The 21,678-nt window shown below is 53.0% G+C and overlaps 12 protein-coding genes across 12 annotated transcripts; 4 read left to right on the forward strand and 8 right to left on the reverse strand.

Moving 5' to 3' along the window:
* Positions 1-39: 39 nt before the first annotated feature.
* J4E79_002979 (uncharacterized protein) lies at positions 40-1,863 on the reverse strand (the record flags this gene model as incomplete). The annotated part of the gene is made up of 2 exons (XM_049351875.1): positions 40-1,593; positions 1,654-1,863. The coding sequence occupies 2 exons, from the start codon at positions 1,861-1,863 to the stop codon at positions 40-42; spliced, it is 1,764 nt and encodes a 587-aa protein (XP_049213346.1).
* A 712-nt stretch (positions 1,864-2,575) lies between these two features.
* Positions 2,576-4,339, forward strand: J4E79_002980 (uncharacterized protein; the record flags this gene model as incomplete). Its single annotated transcript, XM_049351876.1, has 4 exons — positions 2,576-2,865; positions 2,918-3,190; positions 3,242-3,649; positions 3,700-4,339. The coding sequence occupies 4 exons, from the start codon at positions 2,576-2,578 to the stop codon at positions 4,337-4,339; spliced, it is 1,611 nt and encodes a 536-aa protein (XP_049213347.1).
* Positions 4,340-5,285: 946 nt separating this feature from the next.
* J4E79_002981 (uncharacterized protein) lies at positions 5,286-6,367 on the forward strand (the record flags this gene model as incomplete). The annotated part of the gene is made up of 3 exons (XM_049351877.1): positions 5,286-5,365; positions 5,560-5,995; positions 6,041-6,367. 3 exons carry the CDS (start codon positions 5,286-5,288, stop codon positions 6,365-6,367), a joined length of 843 nt encoding a protein of 280 aa, XP_049213348.1.
* A 297-nt stretch (positions 6,368-6,664) lies between these two features.
* On the reverse strand, positions 6,665-7,357 carry J4E79_002982 (uncharacterized protein; the record flags this gene model as incomplete). The annotated part of the gene is made up of 1 exon (XM_049351878.1): positions 6,665-7,357. One exon carries the CDS (start codon positions 7,355-7,357, stop codon positions 6,665-6,667), a length of 693 nt encoding a protein of 230 aa, XP_049213349.1.
* Positions 7,358-7,835: 478 nt separating this feature from the next.
* Positions 7,836-8,873, reverse strand: J4E79_002983 (uncharacterized protein; the record flags this gene model as incomplete). The annotated part of the gene is made up of 1 exon (XM_049351879.1): positions 7,836-8,873. One exon carries the CDS (start codon positions 8,871-8,873, stop codon positions 7,836-7,838), a length of 1,038 nt encoding a protein of 345 aa, XP_049213350.1.
* Positions 8,874-9,454: 581 nt separating this feature from the next.
* Positions 9,455-10,196, reverse strand: J4E79_002984 (uncharacterized protein; the record flags this gene model as incomplete). Its single annotated transcript, XM_049351880.1, has 2 exons — positions 9,455-9,976; positions 10,032-10,196. The coding sequence occupies 2 exons, from the start codon at positions 10,194-10,196 to the stop codon at positions 9,455-9,457; spliced, it is 687 nt and encodes a 228-aa protein (XP_049213351.1).
* Positions 10,197-10,856: 660 nt separating this feature from the next.
* On the reverse strand, positions 10,857-11,610 carry J4E79_002985 (uncharacterized protein; the record flags this gene model as incomplete). Its single annotated transcript, XM_049351881.1, has 2 exons — positions 10,857-11,354; positions 11,416-11,610. The coding sequence occupies 2 exons, from the start codon at positions 11,608-11,610 to the stop codon at positions 10,857-10,859; spliced, it is 693 nt and encodes a 230-aa protein (XP_049213352.1).
* A 970-nt stretch (positions 11,611-12,580) lies between these two features.
* PDB1 (pyruvate dehydrogenase E1, beta subunit) lies at positions 12,581-13,986 on the reverse strand (the record flags this gene model as incomplete). Its single annotated transcript, XM_049351882.1, has 5 exons — positions 12,581-12,988; positions 13,041-13,104; positions 13,154-13,440; positions 13,493-13,616; positions 13,745-13,986. 5 exons carry the CDS (start codon positions 13,984-13,986, stop codon positions 12,581-12,583), a joined length of 1,125 nt encoding a protein of 374 aa, XP_049213353.1.
* Positions 13,987-14,528: 542 nt separating this feature from the next.
* ERG6_2 (Delta(24)-sterol C-methyltransferase) lies at positions 14,529-15,764 on the reverse strand (the record flags this gene model as incomplete). The annotated part of the gene is made up of 3 exons (XM_049351883.1): positions 14,529-15,107; positions 15,156-15,512; positions 15,561-15,764. The coding sequence occupies 3 exons, from the start codon at positions 15,762-15,764 to the stop codon at positions 14,529-14,531; spliced, it is 1,140 nt and encodes a 379-aa protein (XP_049213354.1).
* Positions 15,765-16,201: 437 nt separating this feature from the next.
* On the forward strand, positions 16,202-17,375 carry SLT11 (Pre-mRNA-splicing factor slt11; the record flags this gene model as incomplete). Its single annotated transcript, XM_049351884.1, has 2 exons — positions 16,202-16,232; positions 16,282-17,375. The coding sequence occupies 2 exons, from the start codon at positions 16,202-16,204 to the stop codon at positions 17,373-17,375; spliced, it is 1,125 nt and encodes a 374-aa protein (XP_049213355.1).
* Positions 17,376-17,448: 73 nt separating this feature from the next.
* MZM1 (Mitochondrial zinc maintenance protein 1, mitochondrial) lies at positions 17,449-17,882 on the reverse strand (the record flags this gene model as incomplete). Its single annotated transcript, XM_049351885.1, has 3 exons — positions 17,449-17,549; positions 17,599-17,781; positions 17,828-17,882. The coding sequence occupies 3 exons, from the start codon at positions 17,880-17,882 to the stop codon at positions 17,449-17,451; spliced, it is 339 nt and encodes a 112-aa protein (XP_049213356.1).
* Positions 17,883-18,129: 247 nt separating this feature from the next.
* J4E79_002990 (uncharacterized protein) lies at positions 18,130-19,382 on the forward strand (the record flags this gene model as incomplete). Its single annotated transcript, XM_049351886.1, has 3 exons — positions 18,130-18,153; positions 18,201-18,433; positions 18,479-19,382. The coding sequence occupies 3 exons, from the start codon at positions 18,130-18,132 to the stop codon at positions 19,380-19,382; spliced, it is 1,161 nt and encodes a 386-aa protein (XP_049213357.1).
* Between the last annotated feature and the right edge of the window lie 2,296 nt (positions 19,383-21,678).

Here is a 21,678-nt window from a genome sequence, read left to right on the forward strand (position 1 = left end):
AGTCTACACTTTCTCGCAAGAACACTCGACTCCGCTTTCTCAGTAATCGATGTATATCCTTCCTTCCAGCGGTCGTAGTACTGATCCCGTCGCCTTCCCATACGAACTCACAAGCAGCTTCGAACCCTCGATGTCATGCTCGATCCCCTGTTCCTCGGTCGTAAAATTCAACACAACAAGCGCCATCTTCCCCTCACACCTCTTCCGATAAACAAACAAATCCCTCCCCTCCGGATCCACCAACTCAAACGACCCATACACAAAGACATCTTTATGCTCCTTCCTCAAGCGGAGTACTTGCTTATAAAACGAAAGCACACTCTCCTCATCCTTCTCCTGCGCCGCCGCATTGATACTACCATAATCATCATGCACCCTCATCCACGGCTTCCCCGTCGAAAACCCACTGTTGGTACTGTCATCCCATTGAAAAGGCAACCGCGCATGATCCCTAGCCATAAGCTGTAATCCCCTCTTTATGCGCTCTTTACGCGTAGGATCCGTGCCGTTGTCTGTTAACCGCACGGCTTCGGCCCAGTAGTTCTGGCTCTCGACGTCTTTATATTCGCTTTCTATATCCCACGAGGCTGGCGCGTTGATCATACCGATTTCCTGACCTTGGTATAGGAACAGACTGCCCGATTGACCAATTAGCCACAAAGCAAGTAGTTTGCCGCTAGCGACTCGCCATTCGGGCGCGTCATCAGCGAAACGCGAGATACTGCGGCCGTTGTCGTGGTTCTCGTTGAAGACGGTTGTCCATGCGGCTGTGCCTTCGATGAAACATTGCCATTTCTCTACTATGCGCTTCATTTCTGGTAGTGTCCAAGTAGCGTAATCGTACTTGTTATCAGAGCCTGGTGGGCCTTGACCGAGATGCGTGATGTCGAATTGGAAAACCATGTCTAATTCCTTTTGTGCGGCGCTGATGTAGGGGAGAACAGAGGAGGGTTCGGGACATAAGGAGAGTTCGCCGACTGTTACGAGGGGTTGGTTGTCGTAGGTGCGGTAGTGGGAGAGGACTTTACGGTTCATTTCCTTGATGAACTCGTGGATGCGGGGCCCGTTACACCACATTTGGGCAGCGGGTTGAATGGCACTGGTTGGGTCGGTGATAGGTGCATCGGTGAAGGGGAGGACTTTGGAGTATTTGTTTACGGTGTCTACGCGGAAGCCGTCGATGCCTTTGTTAAGCCAGAAGCGCATTGCTGAGTCGTAGATCGCTTGCCGGCAGTCTTCATTCTCCCAGTTTAGGTCTGGTTGGGACTTGTCGTAGAGGTGAAGGTAGTATTCTTCCGTATGCTCATCCCATGTCCAAGTTCCACCAGCGAAATATGAGCGGTAGTTGGTGGGCGGCATGCGGTTGCCCTGCTCGTCGTAACGTGCTGGCTGCCAGAAGTACCAGTCTCTTTTCGGATTATCTCTGGAACTCCGGCTTTCCTGGAACCAATGGTGCTGATCACTCGTATGATTAACAACTAGGTCGAGGATGATCTTCATGTGGTTATCGTGGCAGGCTTTGATGAGTTTCTCCATATCCTTGACAGTGCCGTACGGTGCATATATACCTTCATAGTCGGAAACATCGTAGCCCTGAAATATTTAGGCGCGAGGTCAGCGACGGTCTATATATTTCATACATCGTTTTCTTACCATATCAATCTGTGGTGAATCGAACATGGGCGATAGCCAAACCACATCTACACCAAGGGACGCGATGTAGCTGATCTTCTCAAGTATACCCGGGATATCTCCCCAGCCATCGCCATCACTGTCCTTGAAACATGCCGGGTAGATTTGATAGAATACTGCTTCCTTCCACCACACGCGTTTGTGGTAAGAGAGGTCCACATGTGGTGACATGATATTGACCGACAAATTATTTGTACTGAGTTTAGGGTATCGGTGACTGTAAGACTTGATGAACGCAGGCTATTCGTAAGCAGATGTGATCCATGGATCAGAGAGAAGTTACTGGTAGAAGCTGGGCAGTGGCAAGATGATGACCGCTGGGTGTACGGAATGGGAGATGAAGGAGAGAAGTCGTTGCAGGCTCCAGAAAACTACACTTTGGTCTGTACTCCGTCCCAATGATCATCGTCATGCAGTCCATTGTGACAGTCTCTCTCATTCGTCGTTTTGGTGACTGCTTGTAAACGGTTGGCACCCTGGTGCGAGTCGTGTCAGCCCCGCAATGTGGCGCCCGTGTTCCTTCCGTGTTGCTTCCGCATCGCCTCCGCCTTGGCTCCGTGAAAATCAACTGGTTCGCCGAACCACTATAGGCCATCCGCGTTGCTTCCGATCATTCGGTAACAAGAGAACTCGTAATTACGAGAAATTGGCGTTCTCTGGTGCTGTAGAAGTAATTTTGGGCGTAGTATGAGCGATTTCCACACTGAAGCTGGGGCACCATGGGGAGGTCCGAGGTGCTGGGCCCTCGCTAACCCGCATCAAAGGCAACCCTGTTCTGACCATGATCATCTGTGCTCGGAGATGGTTATAAGCCTGTCACGCCTCCTCGGTAATATGGCATCGATTCCAGTCTCTTTCACCCGAGTTGCCACTTATTGCGACAATGACAGACAAGGACTTGGAGCAACCTACGGCGACACAGCTCGCAGCGCCGAATGAGGAGGCACAACATGCAGCTGACGATGAGAAATCTATGAGCCTCGTTCAGGCGATCAAACTTTACCCAAAAGCCGTCGGTTGGTCAGTCGTTCTGTCGAGTGCTCTTATCATGGAAGGATACGATCTCGCATTGCTGGGGAGTTTGTATGGCAGCCCTCAGTTCAATCGCAAGTACGGAGTTCTGAACGCTGCTACTGGCAAGTACAGTGTTCAAGCTAGTTGGCAGAGCGCACTGTGAGTATCAATGGAACGTTACCCGAGGTTTTGTTGTGGCTGATAGCGTCAGATCCAACGGAGCACGAGCTGGCGAGGTCATCGGTCTTGTCATCAACGGCTTCGTTAGCGAGCGGTATGGGTATCGGAAGACCATGATAGGTGCCCTGATATCGATGACTGCTTTCATCTTTATCCTGTTCTTTGCGCCCAATGTTCAGACTCTGGTCATCGGCGAAGTCTTCTGCGGGATCCCGTGGGGCATGTTTCAGACCCTCACAACGCAGTATGCATCGGAAGTTGCACCTGTACGTCTGAGGCCGATTCTGACCACATTCGTCAACATGTAAGCACTAGCTTTCATTCTCTCCGAGACCAGATGCTAATGACCTTCCAGGTGCTGGGTGATGGGGCAATTTATAGCTGCAGGTGTAAACCGAGGCTGCGTCCAACGTTCAGACCAATGGGCGTATCGCATCCCTTTTGCCGTGCAATGGGTCTGGCCCATACCGATCATGGTTGGTGTCTTTCTTGCACCTGAAAGTCCGTGGTGGCATGTTCGTAGAGGCGACAAAGTAGGCGCTAAAGCTGCATTGCTTCGTCTGACCTCGCCGGAAAAGGATCCGAACTTCAACGCCGACGAGACGATCGCCATGATTGAGCATACCAACGAAATGGAAAAGAACATGTCAGAAGGCACCCGATGGACGGACCTGTTCAAGGGAACCGATCTCCGACGAACCGAGATCGTATGCTTCACCTGGATTGCTCAGACAATCTGCGGGACCAACATCATGGGTTACTTGTCAGTATTAGACGTGAAGTCAATAGGAACTCTGGGCTAACATCAAGTAGCGCATACTTCATGCAGAAGGCGGGCCTCCCCACCGTACAATCTTTCAACATGTCGATGATCTCACTCGCCCTTGGCCTCGTCGGTACTGCTGGCTCGTGGTACCTCATGCAGAAGTTCGGTCGACGAACGATCCATTTCTCCGGCGGCTGCACACTCTTCATCATCCTGATAATCGTTGGATCATGCTCTTTTGCCGGTACCCAAGCCTCGAACTGGGCTATTGGCGCGGTGTTGATTCTCTTCGTCTTCGTATACGACTTCACGATCGGTCCCGTCACCTACTCAATCGTATCGGAGATGTCATCCACAAGATTGAAGGCCAAGACGATCGTACTCGCGCGAGCGCTGTACAATATCTCGAATATTGTGGTCAACGTACTGACGAACTACCAGCTTGGAGATGCCAACTGGGCCTGGGGAGCGAAGACGGCGTTCTTCTGGGCAGGTACTTGCGGCTGCGTTGTGGTGTGGGTGTACTTCAGGCTCCCAGAACCGAAGGGTAGGACGTATGGGGAGCTAGATATGTTATTCGAGCAGAAGGTCAGCGCACGGAAGTTTGCTAGCACGCAGGTCGACCCGTACGGGCATGGGCGTGTCGCGGATGAGAAGGCTGCCGTGGGCTCGGAATGGAAGGAGTGAAAATAGCCTTAATTGCGGTGCTGATACAATAGTTTTACGCGTCTCAAACGGTAATGAGCTATGTTCGCAGATGATTGTTCGTGTTAGCGATGTCTTGCCTGTCCAGTGACGCGCATCTGCTTAGACATTAGTGTGTTGACATGACGTAAGCAGCCTCGGCAGCACGCGACGCGTCTGACCAGCCCGCGGGCTACCTCGGGCTGCGGCCACTCCACACAACGCCTCCTCACATCTCTAATCAACATCATGAACCCCACGTGGACACTCGAGCTTGATGCAGAACACCGCGTCTAGGACAGTCTACCGGAAACAAGTTGCAAAGGCATGTGACCCATGTCGCCGCCGCAAAACCAAGTGCAATGGCGTACAGCCTTGCGCAGGATGTTTATCGGCAAAACTAGCTTGCACCTTCAATGCACCACGGGGTCAAGGAGGTCGCACAGGTCCCAGGGCTAACGTACTCAACGAGTTGAGAGCGATACCCCATAACGATGCCGACGTCTTCGACCCACAGGATGCTGCACCGACCGCGGTCGTTACCGCCGCTGTGGAATTGACAAGGGAAGTCTTCAAAACGTTGGTCGACGTCTACGAGAAGCGCATATACAGGATAATAGCTCTCGTACCAGCCGAAAGACTGCGAGAAGAATTCATGCAGATGCAGACTTCGCCGACATCTCGACAGCTCATATATGCCTTTTGCGCATACATGGCAAACTTTGCGGAAGCCTCCACTAATGCCAATTGCGGATCTACACAGTCTTCACAAACGCACTCACAAACCTACTACTTAGATCATACCTTGCTCTCGCTGCAGCGAGATAGGATTACGCAGCTTGACCATCGATCAGTTTATACCTCCTTCTTTCTGTACGGAGCTTACGCTGGCCGAGGCGACTATCGTCAAGCATGGTTCTATTTGAGAGAAGCAACAACCCTGTTCATGATGCTTAAAGACGAGGACAGGGATTGGTTCGACATGAAGACAAGGACACGGCTGTTTTGGATTTTGGTAGTGTCAGAAAGGTACGCTAAATACTTCCCGTCTTTCCTACGTCTGTTCCCCCACTTCGATGCATCGTGGTTCATCATATGCACTTCCGACTTCATGATATCATTTGTCCCTTTCTCGTCTATCCAATCCCACCTGCGAGCGAAGACAGCGACGATTCTCAGTACCCATGGGCATCGTGATGAGTGTATTGCTTACTAGTTGTTAGAGCGCATGGCGTTCGTAGGAATCGGCCCATCACACTATCTGTCACTTCCTCAAGCTACCCACTCGATGGTCATGATGATCTTGGCTTGGTCCACCTCGCATCAGTCTTCCGACCGCTCGATGAAGTCTTTTTCGCAGTGTGGAACGGTGCAGCGCAAAACTGCAGTAAAGAGTGGTTAATCCAGCTCGAGAACGATGTTCGCACCGCGCTGCCCACTGATCTCGAACTTTCGAACGAAGAGATTGCAAATGTTCGCATATCGCAGTTCTGGCTACAGATCAAACTGTGGGAGCTGTTTCCCCGCTTTGGGTTTCTCTCCACAGAGTCTGTTTACGATTGCTTAACATTCAGATACCCCATTCTGGTTGGCAAAGACTTGACCATTCTCTCGATGAAGCTACCCGTTCAGAGTCTGCAGATACATGGCGTCGGCATGGTACGTCATTCAGCCGCAAGCTTGTCTCATTGCTAACAACCTTAGACGGAGAAGGTATTCGACATAGCCTGCGCTTTAGCGGACGTTCTTCATTTCGTGCCTCAGTCTGCATCACATGCCGAACTCAGCCCCCAAGATTACTTGACCCAGTTGATGCTGTTGATAGCAAAGCTACCGGGCGGCTCGTCTAAGTTCATACCTTTGCTGCTAGCCAAAGTCAATGAACTACTTCCGGATCTGCTGGAGCACGTATGCGAAGCCATTCAAATGCCAATCCCCACCAATCACAACCCTATGAGCCCAGACACACGATTTGTATATGAAGAGGAGGTTGGTAGAGGCCTTCACGCAGACTTGAGGAGGACATTTTAGCGGGAAGGAAGAAAGATGCATTCGAAAACTACAATCGGGACAAACCAGACTGGGTCTCACGAACATATCCAACCATAGGACATCGGACACGACCCCGAAGTACTATCCTATCCACCTCTACATAAAGAGTACCGACCGGTCTGGACTTCCCAGCGACCAGCGCCAGGACAGCCCGCCGACGACAACACTCAAACCCAAACCCCAAGCAAAAAGAAACAAGAAACCCTGACCATCCCAACGACCAGCGTCAAGATGGCCCACCGCCAACCACAACCCCACCAGCATGGCGACCAGCGCTCATGCGAACCTCGGCCTCAGTGCCCGCCGGCGAGAGATCGCGCCTTCGATGTCGCCATCGATCACCGTCTCCAGCCCACCACCAGGGCCACACACGAAGATGAGCTCGCTGCTCAGGCGGTTGTATCTTGTGTCCCTTTTGGACACCACTGTGGCCTCTGGCTGCTTGCACATCCAGGGAGGTCGCTCGCCAGGGTGATCCCTCATGTATGCGAAGGCCCGCTCCAGTTTCGTCGTCTGACTCTCATGAGTGAACCAGCGGACAAGCGGAACGGCAACGGCGAGGAAAACGGCGACGAAGGACCAGAAGAGCGCGGTGCGGAGGTATTGCCAAACGAGATCGATCTCGTATGCCTTTCGGCGGCGGAAGGTTTCGTGCCAGTCTGTGAAGCCCGACCCAGGCACGTCTGGGTCGAAGCGGTATCGGTCGAAGAAGAGGTCGAGGATGCGGCCGAAGGTGTTTTCCCAAAATGGGTCGTTTAGGCCCGCCAGCAGGCCAAACGACACCATCATGTAGGTGTTGTGGGCTTGTCGAAAGGAGATCGACAGGGAGAGTCGGCGGATGAGGACGTGGCCTAGGGCCCAAGAGAAGAGGGTGCCGATGGCGATGCGTAGCTCATTTGAGCTCGCGGCGAAGACGGCGATGAGCACCAGGCTCAGCAAGATGCGCAGCTTGTTCTGCGGGGACAGCATTGTTGCTGTTGTGGTGGTGGTGGTGATGATGGTGATGATGTTGGGAAGAGGGAACTTGGAAATGTCTTGATATTGAGCAAGTGTGGTATTTGCTGAAGAGCAAGAGGTAGAGGCAGATGAGCTGTTTATATAGTACTGGCTTCTGGGCGAAGACGAAGTGGTTGACAATAGCTACTATTGTTACAATAGGTACGTATCCGCCTTCACCTCTACTTTCTACAATACCGACTGAACAATAGCGGACTCATGGAAACCTCGCCTTCACCCCGGAACGCCAACAACGATTACAATACCAAGAAGTTGACAAAAGACAGGAGTCTCGATGTACCTCGCCTTCACCTTCACCCCAGTGTCACGTAGACCACAGGAACACACATGCCCGCTGCTCACACCAAGACGCGCACCCACGTATACCTCAAACCTCACCACCAGCTACCCCACCGTCGCCCAAACTCCATCGTATACCCCAACCTCCCCCCTAATAATCACTATACCTCCTCTTTGACAGCGCACTCACCCTCGACACCCTTCTACTCGCCACATCCAGCCCCTCCCCCTCAACAAACAACCTATTATGCACTATCCAATCCTCAAACTCCTGCTCCCTTCTCTCCTCATCCGGGTCAATCCAATCACCCATCTCACTTCCTTCCATAGTAGTATTAGTAGTATCGCTCATCCTGTTCACGACTCCATCGCGTGAGTGTGAGACCGAGGAGCTGGATTGCTCCGAGCGCCAGTGGTGCGGGAGGGGACTTCGGCCTCGCCCGTCGTCGTTGGCGGCGTCGATGTCGCTGGGATCGAGACGTTGGATTTGGGACTTTTTGTACTCGTGCGCTGTTTCTGCGAGGGCTTTTGCACTGATACCTGTGTTGTTCTTGTTGTTGTTGTTGTTGTTGCTGTTGTTGGTCTTCCAGTTCCGTGGTAGCGTGTACGAGAAGGCTGAGCGTATGCCGCTTGGCTTGCGGCGGAGTGAGCCGCCTACGCGGCTGAGCCAGGTTTTGGGGCTGGTGTCTTGGGTTGGGGTTGAGGCTGCATCAGCACCTGCGGGTGGGGGTGTGACGAAGGGGGATTTATGGGGTAGTTCTTCTCCGCTGGGACGTTGCATTAGGTGGCAGGAGTGGTCGATGAGTGCTGGTTCTACGCCATTGGGGAGTTGCTCGTAGGTTGACATGCCGATGCTTACGCCGCGTTTGCGGCGGAGGGAGAAGAATCGTGTTGGGCCTGTGAAGGGGAGATGTTGGGCTGGAGTGGGTGTCGTGGGCTCGACTTGTGCCTGGTCGGTGTCGGCTTCGAGCTGTTCGTTTCGTTGTGCGGTCTGGCGGACTGCTTTCTTTTTGTCTTTGCGTTCCTGATGTCGCTTTCGAATCTGTTGTTTGGTCAGCATGCGGCCTTCTTGGGCAGCGGTGCGAGGGCATGTCTCGACAATAGACGTGACATGCATGTGATAGATGTCCTTCATTATCGAATAGCCAGAGACGTTACTTACCGTACCGATCAAACCCATCCTGGGCATCCTGGGCAAACGCCTCACAAAGTCCTTGCCGTTGGAGATCAAGGATGAGGTTGCAAAGGAGAGCAGCGTACTTTCATGAGTACAGCTGTCAAGTGCAACGTTAACATGTCCACCGACGGCTTGTGAAGTTTGGTTCCGTGGGTGGGGACGCCGTCAACCAGAGGATCTGGTTGATCGAGGGTCCATGGACATGTCATGGTGGCCGCCTCAACACATCATGAGCACGGTGCAGAAGTATTTTCGACGTTATCATTACTCGTGGTATCAAGATCTAGTTTGATGGTGATCGTGTGACTATTTGCAGAGTCTTCACATCAAAGCGTCTTAGTACGTCTTTCGCCCATAGTGCACTTTCAAAATTCATCAAACTCGAATGCAAACTCGCTGTCAGGTGTGCACTCTTTATTCTATGCGGCTATTGTCATCTATATACCACCCAAGCAGGGAAGGGCTTCCACGGACATTCTCTGACAGTCAGGAACGGATGCAAGAGCTAGGACGGACAGCGGGTGAGGATGGAGCTTGCGTACCACTATCCAACCAGAACGAACGGCGAAGTATATGCGACTTTTTTAAGCGGCCTAGGCTTCGTGAAGTGATTGTCCGTCGACCTCATCGTTGTCGCGTACGGTTGCAAGATCGATTTTCGCAGCATCAGCAATGCGGGAAAGAGCCGCCATTTCCAACTGCAAATTAGACAGTATCCACTCATGATCACGCTCGATCTGTTCATAAGTACGTGCTTTCCTCTCTCTGAGTTCTCTCGCTGCGTGTCTGTGGAAAGTGAAAACCTTGTCGAGGAAACCACACTCTCTCGCGATGAGAGCCTCGTGTGGTGAGCCGTCCACCATGTCTGTCAGATTGTTGTGAAGAGTTGCCCTCTGGTCACACGCGTCATCGTGAACCCTAGCATGGGTAAGCAGGAAGTCCAGAACTCCCTGCTGAGCTTTGAATGCTTGGGCCGTTCGGTGGAGTGTCAGACGCTTCCTTGTGGTTTCGTGGTCGATATGTCTCTCGCAGGTCTGGATGGCGTCTTCGATGGTTTTCGCGAGCTTGGTTTCGTCTTCTGCCGTGAAATCTGTTGCTGCTTCGCTCGAACCTTCCTAAGTCTAACGTCAGTTCGAGGGTCGCAGAGAAACTCAAGACAATGGCACTCACCAGTGACAGCTTCTCCGTCAGCTCACTAAGCCCATCGCTGCGGCTCAGACACTCGCTGATCATTTTGTCGACGACACTGTTGAGCCCTTCCTTCATGTTCTGAAGCACGTCCAGCTCGACAGTGTTACCGTGTTTCAGGCCCTCGATAATGGCGTCCGACGACATGATGAGTTAGCGCGACTGTCGCAGGCGTCGCCGCAATATTGATTTCTGTCGGTGTTGTGGTCGTGGTGTGTCGGTCGGAGTCAGAGAGCCTCCCAGAAGGAGCAGGAGCGACTAGCGCGAAACAACCAGGCCAGCGGTGAAGGTGAGCGTGAAGACTGAGACTAGCGATTGCTGCATATCGCACTTGGTCTGCTCACAGTAGTCTCCAGATATCAATTTCCGCTATGCGATCCTGTCGAGTCATGTGTATCTCACGTCTAGACATTCCCCGGCTTCGATAACCTCTCCGTAGGATGGTCAGAACCTTTCCTCAGTTTTGACAATTTTCTTTTCCGCTTCTGGCTTTCTCTTTCGGTGTCTTTGGAGGTCACCCCGACATTCTTGTCGCGTTCGTTTCGGGTTTCAACCAGGATCTTTTTTCTAAGTTCAGCGAAGACTTACACTCAGTGAGCTACGCATATGCTGTCTAAGCCGAGACTTGTCCGAGTGCGATGGTCCACCGTTGCAGAACCCTGTACTGAGTTTAGCTACTTGGCCGTTGTAATAGCATTGCATCACCTTAATCCTTCATCATGAAGTACCGGAACTCACGCGAAACAAATGATAAGGGCTTAAGTAGCTTAATTAAGCAGTAGCCCTAGAGGTGTTGGACACTCCCCATTAATCATCTCCATCCTCGTCCACATCAAGCTCAACACCAGAAAGCCTAGCCATGACCTGAAGGCCTCGCAGCAGCTCAACCAGCGCCTCGTACTCCTGCACATGTACCTCTTCCGCCTTCTTGATCTTCTCAGCCCGCCTGACCTCGATAGCCGTCCTCTCAATTTTGACCGCATCGAAGAATTCAGAGATCAAGATGCATTCTTTGTGATCTTCCTTGCGAAGAGCGTTGTGCGCTGGGGTAACCGCTCGGCGCAAGCGCTTGTGAACCCTGGTCCTTTTGCGTAGGATGTGCTCGTGTCCCTTGATTTGTTCGCGCCGTTCGCCCAGTGACTTGGTTTCTGCTGCGTAGGACTCGTCGGCTTCTTCGATGATTTCTTCCCATTTGATACGGCTGCCCTTCATGAGTCCTTTGATGACGCGGAAGTTGGCTTTCATGGATGTTGCAAGCTTTGACTCCGGTTCTGGCGCTACCGTTTCGATCGGTTCCAAGTCTCCCTAGAATGCAAATGTCAGTCTTAAGCTGGTGCTGAGTTCGAGGATAATGTGGAAGTTGTACCTCCTCCTCGAGCTCGCTCTTTCCATTTTCGTTGTTGTCATACTCGTCCCCGGCAGCTCTACCGTCATCTTCGGGTTCTTCGTAGTCATAGTCATTCTCGTAGTTGGACAAGCTCTCGTCATCAGAGTCGCTCAGCTCACCGCCATCGCTGTCGCTCCAATTTCGAGTTCCGCTGTCAGTCGAACGGTAAGACATCTTGGGCTCTCGTCGCGTGTGCACAGTGCCGTGTTGTCGTGCTAGTCCGTAGCGTTCGGTGCGGAGAGCGCAGTGCCAGCAGAAGCTCCTAGGTCGCGCGGCACCTGTTATCGTGAGATTCGGATTCATCGATGAAAGTGAAGATGAAAACCATCAACTTCGTCGCTCCCACTATGACCAAAGCGCAGCCGCTCGTACCCTTGCCATGCTCTTTCTCGTACCGGCATATGTGCCGTTAGATGCTCATCTGAGCCATCCAACGTGAGTCCAGGTCATCGAGGCATATGCGCAACTCGATATGAGCGGTATGCCGGCGTAAAGGCAGTTGCTGAGCATCGTAGGCATCATCACCTCTTTCTCTTAGAGATCTCCACTGGGAGTAGTTCATCCTGCTCAAGGACAAAATTCATTGAGCGAGTGTGGTATAGACAGGACGGCGAGAAGTAAAGTGAGATTTCGACGAAGAAGTAGAGGTATCACAAGAACAAGCGACATATACTACATCCTCAGCATTGAAGTGAGAGAGTCCCAAATACTCATCGACAAAGAAAAGCGGTGAGTTAACAAAACTGTAAACCACAAGAACAGCATGTGATAGAGAGAACAGATGGTAGACACTTGGAAACCAAGGCAGCAAAAACCCTATTAATGTCAGCATCTTACCTCCCATCCCCTCTCACCTCTCACCCAAAGCCCATACCATCACTTCCAGTCACCTTCCCCAGATCTGAAGTGTTTCAAAATCGTTAGATGGAGTTGCAATAGAATACTTGTACATGCAATCGAAAATGCTCTAAACCAGCACCTACGCGTCTACCTCAACCGAAAATTGGCCATCTGAATCATACATAATCCGGTTCCTTCGCCAAAACCCAAATCTTCATATCCACATAGTTATACAACGCAATGTGTCGATTGAACACAGAACGCTGAGACCAACTACGCTATCCTCTTTCGTTCATACTCCATCTTACACCCTGAGGAGCTTAGCAGCATAATCCACAATCAAGCTCTCACTGGGGAAGCTCATCTCCTCGAGCTTCTGGGCATATGGTGTGGGCACCTCAGCACCAGTGACACGGGCAGGGGGCGCCTCCAAGTAGTCGAAAGCGTACTCGCAAGTAAGCGCCATAATCTCGGATGCGACACCGAAGGATGGGAAACCAGACTCTACGCAGAGCATGTGGCCGGTCTTCTTGACGGACTTGACAATGGCCTCGACGTCGAGGGGCTTGATGGAGCGCAGGTTGATGACTTCGGCTTCGACGCCGTACTTGGACTTGAGTTGTTCGGCGGCGACGAGGGATTGGCCAACGCAGCGGGAGAGGGTGACAATGGTGAGGTCCTTGCCGGGGCGCTCGATCTTGGCCTTTCCGAACTGGGGGTGTGTTAGTATGAGAATAGAGTGGGATAATGGTGGGGTATCTTACGGGAATGACGAAGTCGTCTCTCTGGGCCTCCTCGCTCATGGGGAAGGAAAGACCGTACAGAAGTCTGTGGATGTTAGTACACAGTCTCCCGTCTCGCGGCGCTTGTGACCTACTCGTTCTCGAGAACCACGACCGGGTTAGGGTCGCGGATGGCAGCCTTCAACAGACCCTTGGCGTCCTCGGCGCTGTATGGCGAAACAACCTTGAGTCCAGGAATGCTTCCGTACCACGCAGTGTAATCTTGGGAATGCTGAGCAGCGACACCGGACGCGAAACCGTTGGGACCACGGAAGGTGATGTTGCAGGGCTGGATACCACCGGACATGTAGTGGGTCTTTGCGGCGGAGTTGATAATCTGGTCAATGGCCTGCATGGCGAAGTTGAAGGTCATGAACTCGCACTGTCGTCGCTGTCAGATTTGCTTTTTGCGTCATGGAGACCGAGAAACTCACAATGGGGTGGAGACCAGCGAGCGCAGCACCGACGGTCAGACCGGCGAAACCTGACTCTGTGATGGGAGAGTCGATTACCCTCTTCTCACCGAAGCGGTCGAGCAGGCCCTTTGTGACCTTGTAGCTGTGGCTCAGTCAGCACCGTCCATTGATATTCCATTGTGTGTAGCCTGCGATGTATTCTCTGCCCAATTGGACCCTCCTCTTTCTTATCGCAGATATAACATCTCTCTTCTTCATGGTGGGACGTACGCTCCGTTGTATTGCGCGACTTCCTCTCCGAGCACGAAAACCTTGTCGTTGCGCTCCATCTCCTCGGCCATGGCCTCGTTGAGCGCCTCTCGCACCGTCATCTCCTTCTGGCCCGACGCATATCCTCTCCTCGCAATTGACGGTGTAATGGCTGCGGCGCGGAAAGCTGGTCGGAAGGCGGGCGCTGGCCGCGACGCCGAGACGAGGCGGGAGGTGGGTCGGAGGAGCCTTGAAGCAGCCATTGTGGGGTGTGTGTGAGGGTGAAGGTGTGGTGAGGAAGTGCCGTGGGCGAGTGATGGCCGCTGAGGCTTGTGGTGGTTGCTGGGGCTTGCTGGACAATTTCTTGATGCGAAGATCCGAGTCGTTGGGGCCGGCGCTAACGATCAAAGCTCTTGAGCAGGGACCACACTATAGCGAGAACACCCGACGTGCGTCTGGATGGTCCCTGGATGGTCCGCCTCAACAACGTCGCTTTCACCATAGTCAACCCATCCATACAGCATCTACTGGATCGTGATTCAATGTCGCTTGCAAATTGTACGATGATGATTAAAACATTCAGATGAGGATTACTTCTTCTATTCTCTATAGCTCCACATTTCGCGTTACCATGACCGTCCCTAGACCGTGCCCTACTCTCAAATATTACAGTATATATGCGCGTCTCCAATGCGCGTGATGCAAATGCCAGGAGATGATGCTCCTATATCGAAGGAATAGCTCGCAGACCAACAAGGTCCTAGATGCGAAGAGAAGTCTAATGCAAAGGGCGAGAATTGAAAACTTATGCGTCGGCGGGTTTCCTTCCGACCATAAGGTACATGGGTGTGAAGAGCTTCTCCCTGCCACCAGCAACAAGGCAGTCGGCGGCGAGAGCAAGACTGTCGGCAGTCTTTTGGGTGCCCTTGGGGGCGAGACCGATCACCTCAAGACCACCGACGAACTTGTGAATGAGGCCACGTCCGACCTTGGTCATGCGGAGAATGGTGGGGATGTCGCCAATGGTGCTGATGTACTTCAGCTGGCCAGAGAGCGGCCAGTACCACGGGTAAGGGTCGTCCCTGTCTGCCAGATCCTCGTTGTGCTCCATCACGAAGCCGGCCTTCTTCATAGCATCGAGCGCGACCTCAATCTTCTCCATGTTCGAGATACCGTCACCAATCTCGATTCCAAGACGGATCTCGCGGTGGTGGGGGTTGTCGTTGTCGTACTTGTCGGTCATGAGCCACTCGTAGACACCAAAGACACCGCCGGGCTTGAGAACGCGGAAGATCTCGCTGTAGATGCCCTCGAGCGATGGTGCGTGGACAGTGGCCTCGATGGCGTAGACGGCATCGAAAGAGTTGTCGGGGAATGACATTTGCTAGGACGAGTTAGTGAAGGGTTCTCAGGGTGTGGGAGTATATCGTACCATGAAGTCACCCTTGGTGAACTTGAGCTTGTCTGAGAGACCCTCCTTCTCGGCGTAGGCAGTGGCACGCTCAATCTGGTAGTCGTTGTTGTTCAATCCCACGACGTTGACACCAGCGAACTTGACAATCTCACGGGCGGGTCCACCGACACCGCAGCCAACATCCAAGACGCGCATGTTGTCCTGGAGGTTCATCTTGTGGGCGAGGTAGTGCTCGTGGCGGGCAATGGCCTTGTAGAAAGACTCGCCATAGGCGTAGCGGGCGAAGTGGAAAGACTGTCCCCAGCCGTACTCGTAAAGGTCGGTTGCGAGGTTGTAGTAGTGTCTTGTGAGGGTAGCGTATTCATCTCGTCGTTCCTGGGTCTGTTAGTAAACACGGTATACAGCAATGCCACATATGCATACCTTGCGGGTCTCCTCGGTCTCGTCGCCAGCGGCCTTGTTGTCCCAATGCTTGAAGTACTCGTCGACAGCGGCTTGCTGGGCAGCCTTGTCCTTCTGCAACATGGCAGTCATGCCACCGCGAGCCTTTGCAGACTTGCCGTGCATGGCCTTGTTGAACTCGGCATCGCGAGAATGGTCTTCCTTTTCGAGCGCAATGGGAGACATGATGGGTATTAAGAGTGATAAGGAGTTATGCGGGGGGTGAAGTGAATGAAACGGATAGTAGAATAAACAATTCGAAGAGGACAGGACCCTGAAACTTTATAAAGACGACCCCGGAGAGGAAAGAGCGGTATGGGTAGGAGATTGGGACTTGAATTTCTTAGGGGGTAACTGGCGTCGCCCAATCACGACCGACTCTGTACGCGGCCCTGGTCAACAGCGCTAGCGGTCGGTCGTCGCCACCCGAGCGCGTGAAAGCCAAGACCGTAAGAGGCGTATAGCGTAGTGCCTAGATTTCTACCGTCACTCCCATACCATCTGTCGCAACAACCACCGCGCCCCACTACGCGTACTCGACGTCCCCAGATTCGCTCGGCGAAGTCGCGAGATTACATTCAAAACTCAGTCACTGTCGCACACCCTACACAGCAGGCCTCACCATGCCGCCGCAAATCAAGAGCGACCTGAACCGTACGTCATGTCTTTTTCCACTGCGCGTAGCATACACTAACTTTTGTAGGATCGGGTTGGGAAACTACCGACTTTCCGTCCGTCTGCGAGAAATGCCTGCCGGATAGCACCTACGTGCAGATGCTGAAGGAGGACTACGGCGCAGAGTGCAAGATCTGCACGCGACCCTTCACCATCTTCCGCTGGAAGGCCGACCGCACCGCGCGACAGAAGCGAACCAACATCTGCCTCACATGCGCCCGCCTCAAGAACTGCTGCCAGCACTGCATGCTCGATTTATCATTCGGTCTGCCCATCGTAGTCCGTGATGCCGCGCTGAAGATGGTGGCGCCCGGCCCACAGAGCGATATCAACCGACAGTACTATGCGCAGGAGCACGAGAGAGAGATCGAGGAGGGGCGTGGAGCGATGGAGGCATACGAGAAGACGGATGAGAAGGCGCGCGACCTCCTCAAGCGTCTGGCGCAGAGTGAGCCCTACTACAAGAAGCAGCGACGGATAGAGGCTGAGGAGGGCGAGAGTGGGCAAAAGGCGTTACCCGCGCCCGGCGGAGGTGGCGCAGGAGGCGAGAGCAGTCATGTCCCAGGACCGATCAGAACGCGAGATTCACGAGGCACACCTGCGCGAGGAGGCATGAGGCCCGGAAGAGGAGGTCGCATGGGCGGCGCATCCGCGGAGCCAAACCCGCAAGACTGGCTGCCACCTTCGGACCCCAATGTCGCATCGCTCTTCGTCACGGGTGTGGAAGACGACCTTCCCGAACACGAACTCCGCAAGCACTTTTCACAATACGGCCAGCTTCGGTCACTCGTCTGCTCACATCGAGCGCATTGCGCATACGTCAACTTCGTCAAGCGGGAAGACGCCGAGACAGCAGCGGGAACACTGAAGGGCAAGGTGGTCATCAAGGGCTGCCCTATGCGCGTCACTTGGGGCAAGCCGAAGCAGCTGGACAGCTTGGATCAGAACGTCAGGATGCAATACGCAAAGGAGGGACGACAAGTGGCCGGCTCATCGCGACGGGCAGCCGCTTCTCAGGCTGCGATTGAGGCCGCACCACAGAACAGCCTGGACAGCATGGTCGTTGCACCACCACCGGGAGCGGACGACGATGTCCAGTACGCCAGCTTGGCCGGAAACTAGGTCTTTATTTCTTGCATTGGGACGGCGTTTTGGACTGTATGGGTATCATGATTCATTCGATGTGCATAAAAGCCTAGGAGGAACAGCATTTTGCGCCTCCCAATGTACTCTTTCCCTTGCCCTTTTTGATATCCTCGTTGTCGCCTCGCTCGGTGTGCTCGTGTATCCGTAGTTCTGCCTGCGTTAGCTATCCAGCTCTTATACAATCATGCAAGAAGCATACTGTAGCTTTCGCCCTCTGGGTCCGCTGCTTGGCCTTGAACCACATTTTCCCGTAGGAATTTGGCTACTTCCTCCGCGTGCACTAATGACGATTGCAACTCTTCGCTTCCGATTCGTAGGTTACGGTTCGCCTCAAACTTGTTACGGGCCTCAGTGCGGGCGGCGAAGAGGGTGTTCATGTCGCCTGTGCTGTGTGAGCGCGGGAAGTAGGTCAATGTCGCATTCCGTACCTTGAAAGGCGATGCGCGCGGATCGCAGCAGGTTCCGGTACGCAACTAGCGCCATCTTGTGTAGAGTCGGGGCGGTGTGTATGTAGTGAATCGAAGCGTGTGAAGAACGATCAGTTCCGTTCGGAACTTCCGCGAGGAAAGTTGGCACACGTGACATCGTTCCCGTCAGGGTCCCCCCGGCTGGCGATCCGACACCCGCTGACGTCGCGCAGCTGAAAGTGGTCCACACACGAGCAACGCTTCGGTGGCCTCAACGGTAGAAATCTAGCTCCCACACCGGGCTGCGATCTACCAGAGCCAACATGGTGTCCTTCTGGCCTTGGAAGGTACGTCGAATCTAACTACGCGCTAATACGCTTGCTGACTGTGGCAGGGTAGCGAAGATGCCGCCTCGTTCGAGAGGACGCTCAACACTCTTACTGGCAAGATTAACAGAGCTGCCGCGCGCAATGACAAACAGAAGCAGCTCTCGCGACGCGCGCGCGTCATGTGGACGCTTTATACCGGCTTCGCGTATATTCTGGTCGCGGTCGTGCTCACCTTCGTGACGGGCTGGCAGAATTGGGGGCCCATTGAGGGAAGCGTGGTGGCTGGCGGGCCTGTCTTGTATGTCCATCGTCATCGCAGCAAGGAATATATCTAACCCTCCAGGATCTATGGCCTCCGCTACGCGCTCATGAGCTACTTCGACTACCGCATCCGCAACACTGAAGCGTACCTCAAGAAGCTGAACAAGGAACGCGACGCTACCATCGAGCGCCTCAAGGAGGCCACGAAGTACAACTCGACCCAGCAATTACTCGAGAAATATGGCGCCTCGCCCAAACAACCCGAGCAGCCACAACAAGGCAACTCTCCCAGTCGCACAAAGTCCCAAGGCCCCCAGAAACCAGCGCCGCCGCCAGGCCCCCGCACTGGCATGCCTCCTCCCCCAACGGCAAACATCCAGCGACCCCAGCCACAGCAACTCCCGCATACCCCACAGAAACCTCCGTCGAACGTCTCGTCCGCTCAGGGCCCATCCCCGCCACAGCAACTACTCCCACCCGAAGCCCCAGGTGCTGAATTCGCCCCAAACGCATTCAATACCGGTGCCGTCGACCTAACCAAGCAATACACCGCCGACTCCCCCGCCGCCTTCACACAAACCCACTGGTACGACCGCATCCTCGACGCTCTCCTCGGCGAAGACGAAACACAGGCTAAGAACCGCTTCGTCTTGATCTGTTCAGAGTGCCGGCTTGTCAACGGGCAAGCGCCGCCCGGTGCACGCACGCTTGAGGATGTTGGGAGGTGGAGATGCGGTGGGTGCAGTGCGTGGAATGGGAAGGAGAAGCCGCGGGAAGATGATGTTACGAGGCTGGTGCGTGATTGGGAGGCTGAGCGGAAGGCGAAGGATAGGCTGAGTGGAGATGGGGGTGTGAAGGAGATGGAAGAGGTGGAGGATGAGGGCGTGGTTGTTGAGGCTGAGGCTGAGGCGGAAAGTAGTGGTGAGGATACGCCCCCGCCCAGTCGGAATACGAGGAGTAAATCCAAGGGAAGGGGGAAGAAGTAGGAAGGATATGGTGGGCACCGGCGTCTAGGCGTGTCAGGATGGCACAAAATGGCGCGGATGAGGGGGGTTATGTACACTAAACATTGATATGGCCTACAGGATAATAGTAAGCCTTCCTAGAAGACATGGGAAGACCTGAAGATTTCGAATCGTCCCAACTTTTTATCTAAATTGTAGCACGTGCACTGCTGGCCGTGTATAAATACCTCGCTTTACTCCCTCTCTCCTGGTTTCTTATCACTCACCCTTCATTTGGGTTTTTCCAAAAATGCAGGGACAGAATGCATGGTGTGCGCTCCCTCCTGCGCCTCTCCATCATTTCTTCAAAATTCCTCACGGCTGTTTTCGATGGGACGTGCTTCTGCCTCCGCCTCTTCCTCTGGGTTTCTCCAAAAACTGTCTCGATCTTATGCCATGGTGTGCGCTTCTTCCTGCGCATCTTCATCATTCTATCCAAAAGTCTGGCTCCGTGTGATATGTGTGGTGCGTTCTGTCCTGTGCTCTTTCATCATCTTCGCCAAAAACAAAATTGGACAACAACATGGTGCGCGCTCTTTCTGCACCTGTCCATTATTTTATCCAAAACAAACTGGGTTCACCCAAATGGTGTGCGCTCCCTCCTGCGCCTTCTCAAAACACTGTCATCTACCCAAAATACACCAGACCAGTGGCTATGTGCTGGCGACTGTCCTGTCTTTTCGAAAAAAACAAGACATGACTATCACATGTCTCCGTTTCCGGGATTCTCGAAACGTCACCTCAACTCTCACATGTTGGTGGGAGGAGTCGAGAAATTGTAGTCGAAGATGACGATGGCCGGTCGAGAAACTATAGCGAAAAGATTAATGACTTGTCGCTGTTCTCCAAAGCTGTAGCAAGAGGAAGCGTATGGTATCCAAAATTCACTGGTCGCACCCCTCATGACTGGGAAGCATTCAAAAATAGCATACGAATGCATCATGAGCTCTCTCTGTCCAAAAAAGCAAAGCCATCTCAGGATGCTGTGAGAAAAGATCTTTTCGACGCGTCCATGTGTCGGTCGGGCGGATATAAAAACCTCACTGCATCCTCTGGTTTCTTTTCTTCTATACTCCACAACCTTTTCTGTGTTTTTACCGAAACCTGACTTGAAAGAACTGATGGTGTACGCTCCTGCCCTCTCTTCCTGAATTCTACCAAAACAGTACGGTCAAAACAGTACGGTCAACATCGATGTTGTGCGCTCCCCCTTCTGTGGACTTCAAAAAAAGTCAGCAGAGCGTATAATGTGCGCGCGTGTCGCTCCGGAAACAAAAGATACCCCCAATCCGTCCATGTGCTCGTCCTCCTCTTCTTCGACTTCCAAAAACTGAGAATCAAGTATACATGTGAGAACCTGTGCTTCCACAAATATTTCTACAGACTAGCCATGTGCCGACTTTGGCTCTACATCTCAGCAACAATCCGAAAAATCCCAGCTCCATCTGTAATGGGCAGTTCTTGGCGCGTGGGCGGTGTATAAAAGCCTCGTCTTCGCTGGCTCTTCCTTTCTTCTTTATCACCCACTTCTTGTAACTTCTGTCCAAAAACGGAGTCACGGCGTCCATATGGTGTTCTCCTGCCTCCTGTTTCTCAAAACTTGCCCCGCGACAACACCATGTGTGGTTGTGATCCACCAAAGCCGCTACCACACTATTCATGAGCGGTGCTTCGTCGGTGGTGGGGTATAAAAACTTCGTCTTTGCCGGGTCTTCCTGTCTTCTTTATCCCACACTCCCCTCCAATTCTTTCCAAAATTCCTGAAAACGAGTCGATGGTGTTCGCCTGCCTCTTTGGTTTCAAAATGCCGATCACCTTTTAGCCATGTGTGGGTGTGGTCCACCAAAACAGCCACCGCATCGTTTATAAACGGGGCCTTGTCGGTAGTTGGAGTATAAAAACCTCGTCTTTGCCGTGTCTTCCTGTCTTCTCTATCCACACACCTCTGGTGTTTTTCCAAAACAATTTGGCGTTCTATGCATGGTGTTCGCCTGCCTCCTCCATCTCAAAAACCCTCATCTACAAGGTGATGTGTGGGTGCGGTTCACCGAAACTGCCATTGCCAAATTGGATGTTGTTCTGCCTGCTGGCCTCCAAAAACGCATCAATGTGGACATATGGCTGTCTGGACGGTTAGAAACACTGGAAATCGGAGATGCACGCGGCTATGTTCACGAGACCAAAAGATATCTGCGTCATGCTCCGGACTTGCGAAACCCAAGAAAGCAAAACTAATAACTGCGCTAGTAGATTGGTGGTGTATAAAACACTGCTCTGC

This window comes from Alternaria viburni, assembly GCF_023758015.1.
Source record: "Alternaria viburni strain BMP 2772 chromosome Unknown scaffold_5, whole genome shotgun sequence".
Lineage (NCBI taxonomy): Eukaryota > Fungi > Ascomycota > Dothideomycetes > Pleosporales > Pleosporaceae > Alternaria > Alternaria viburni.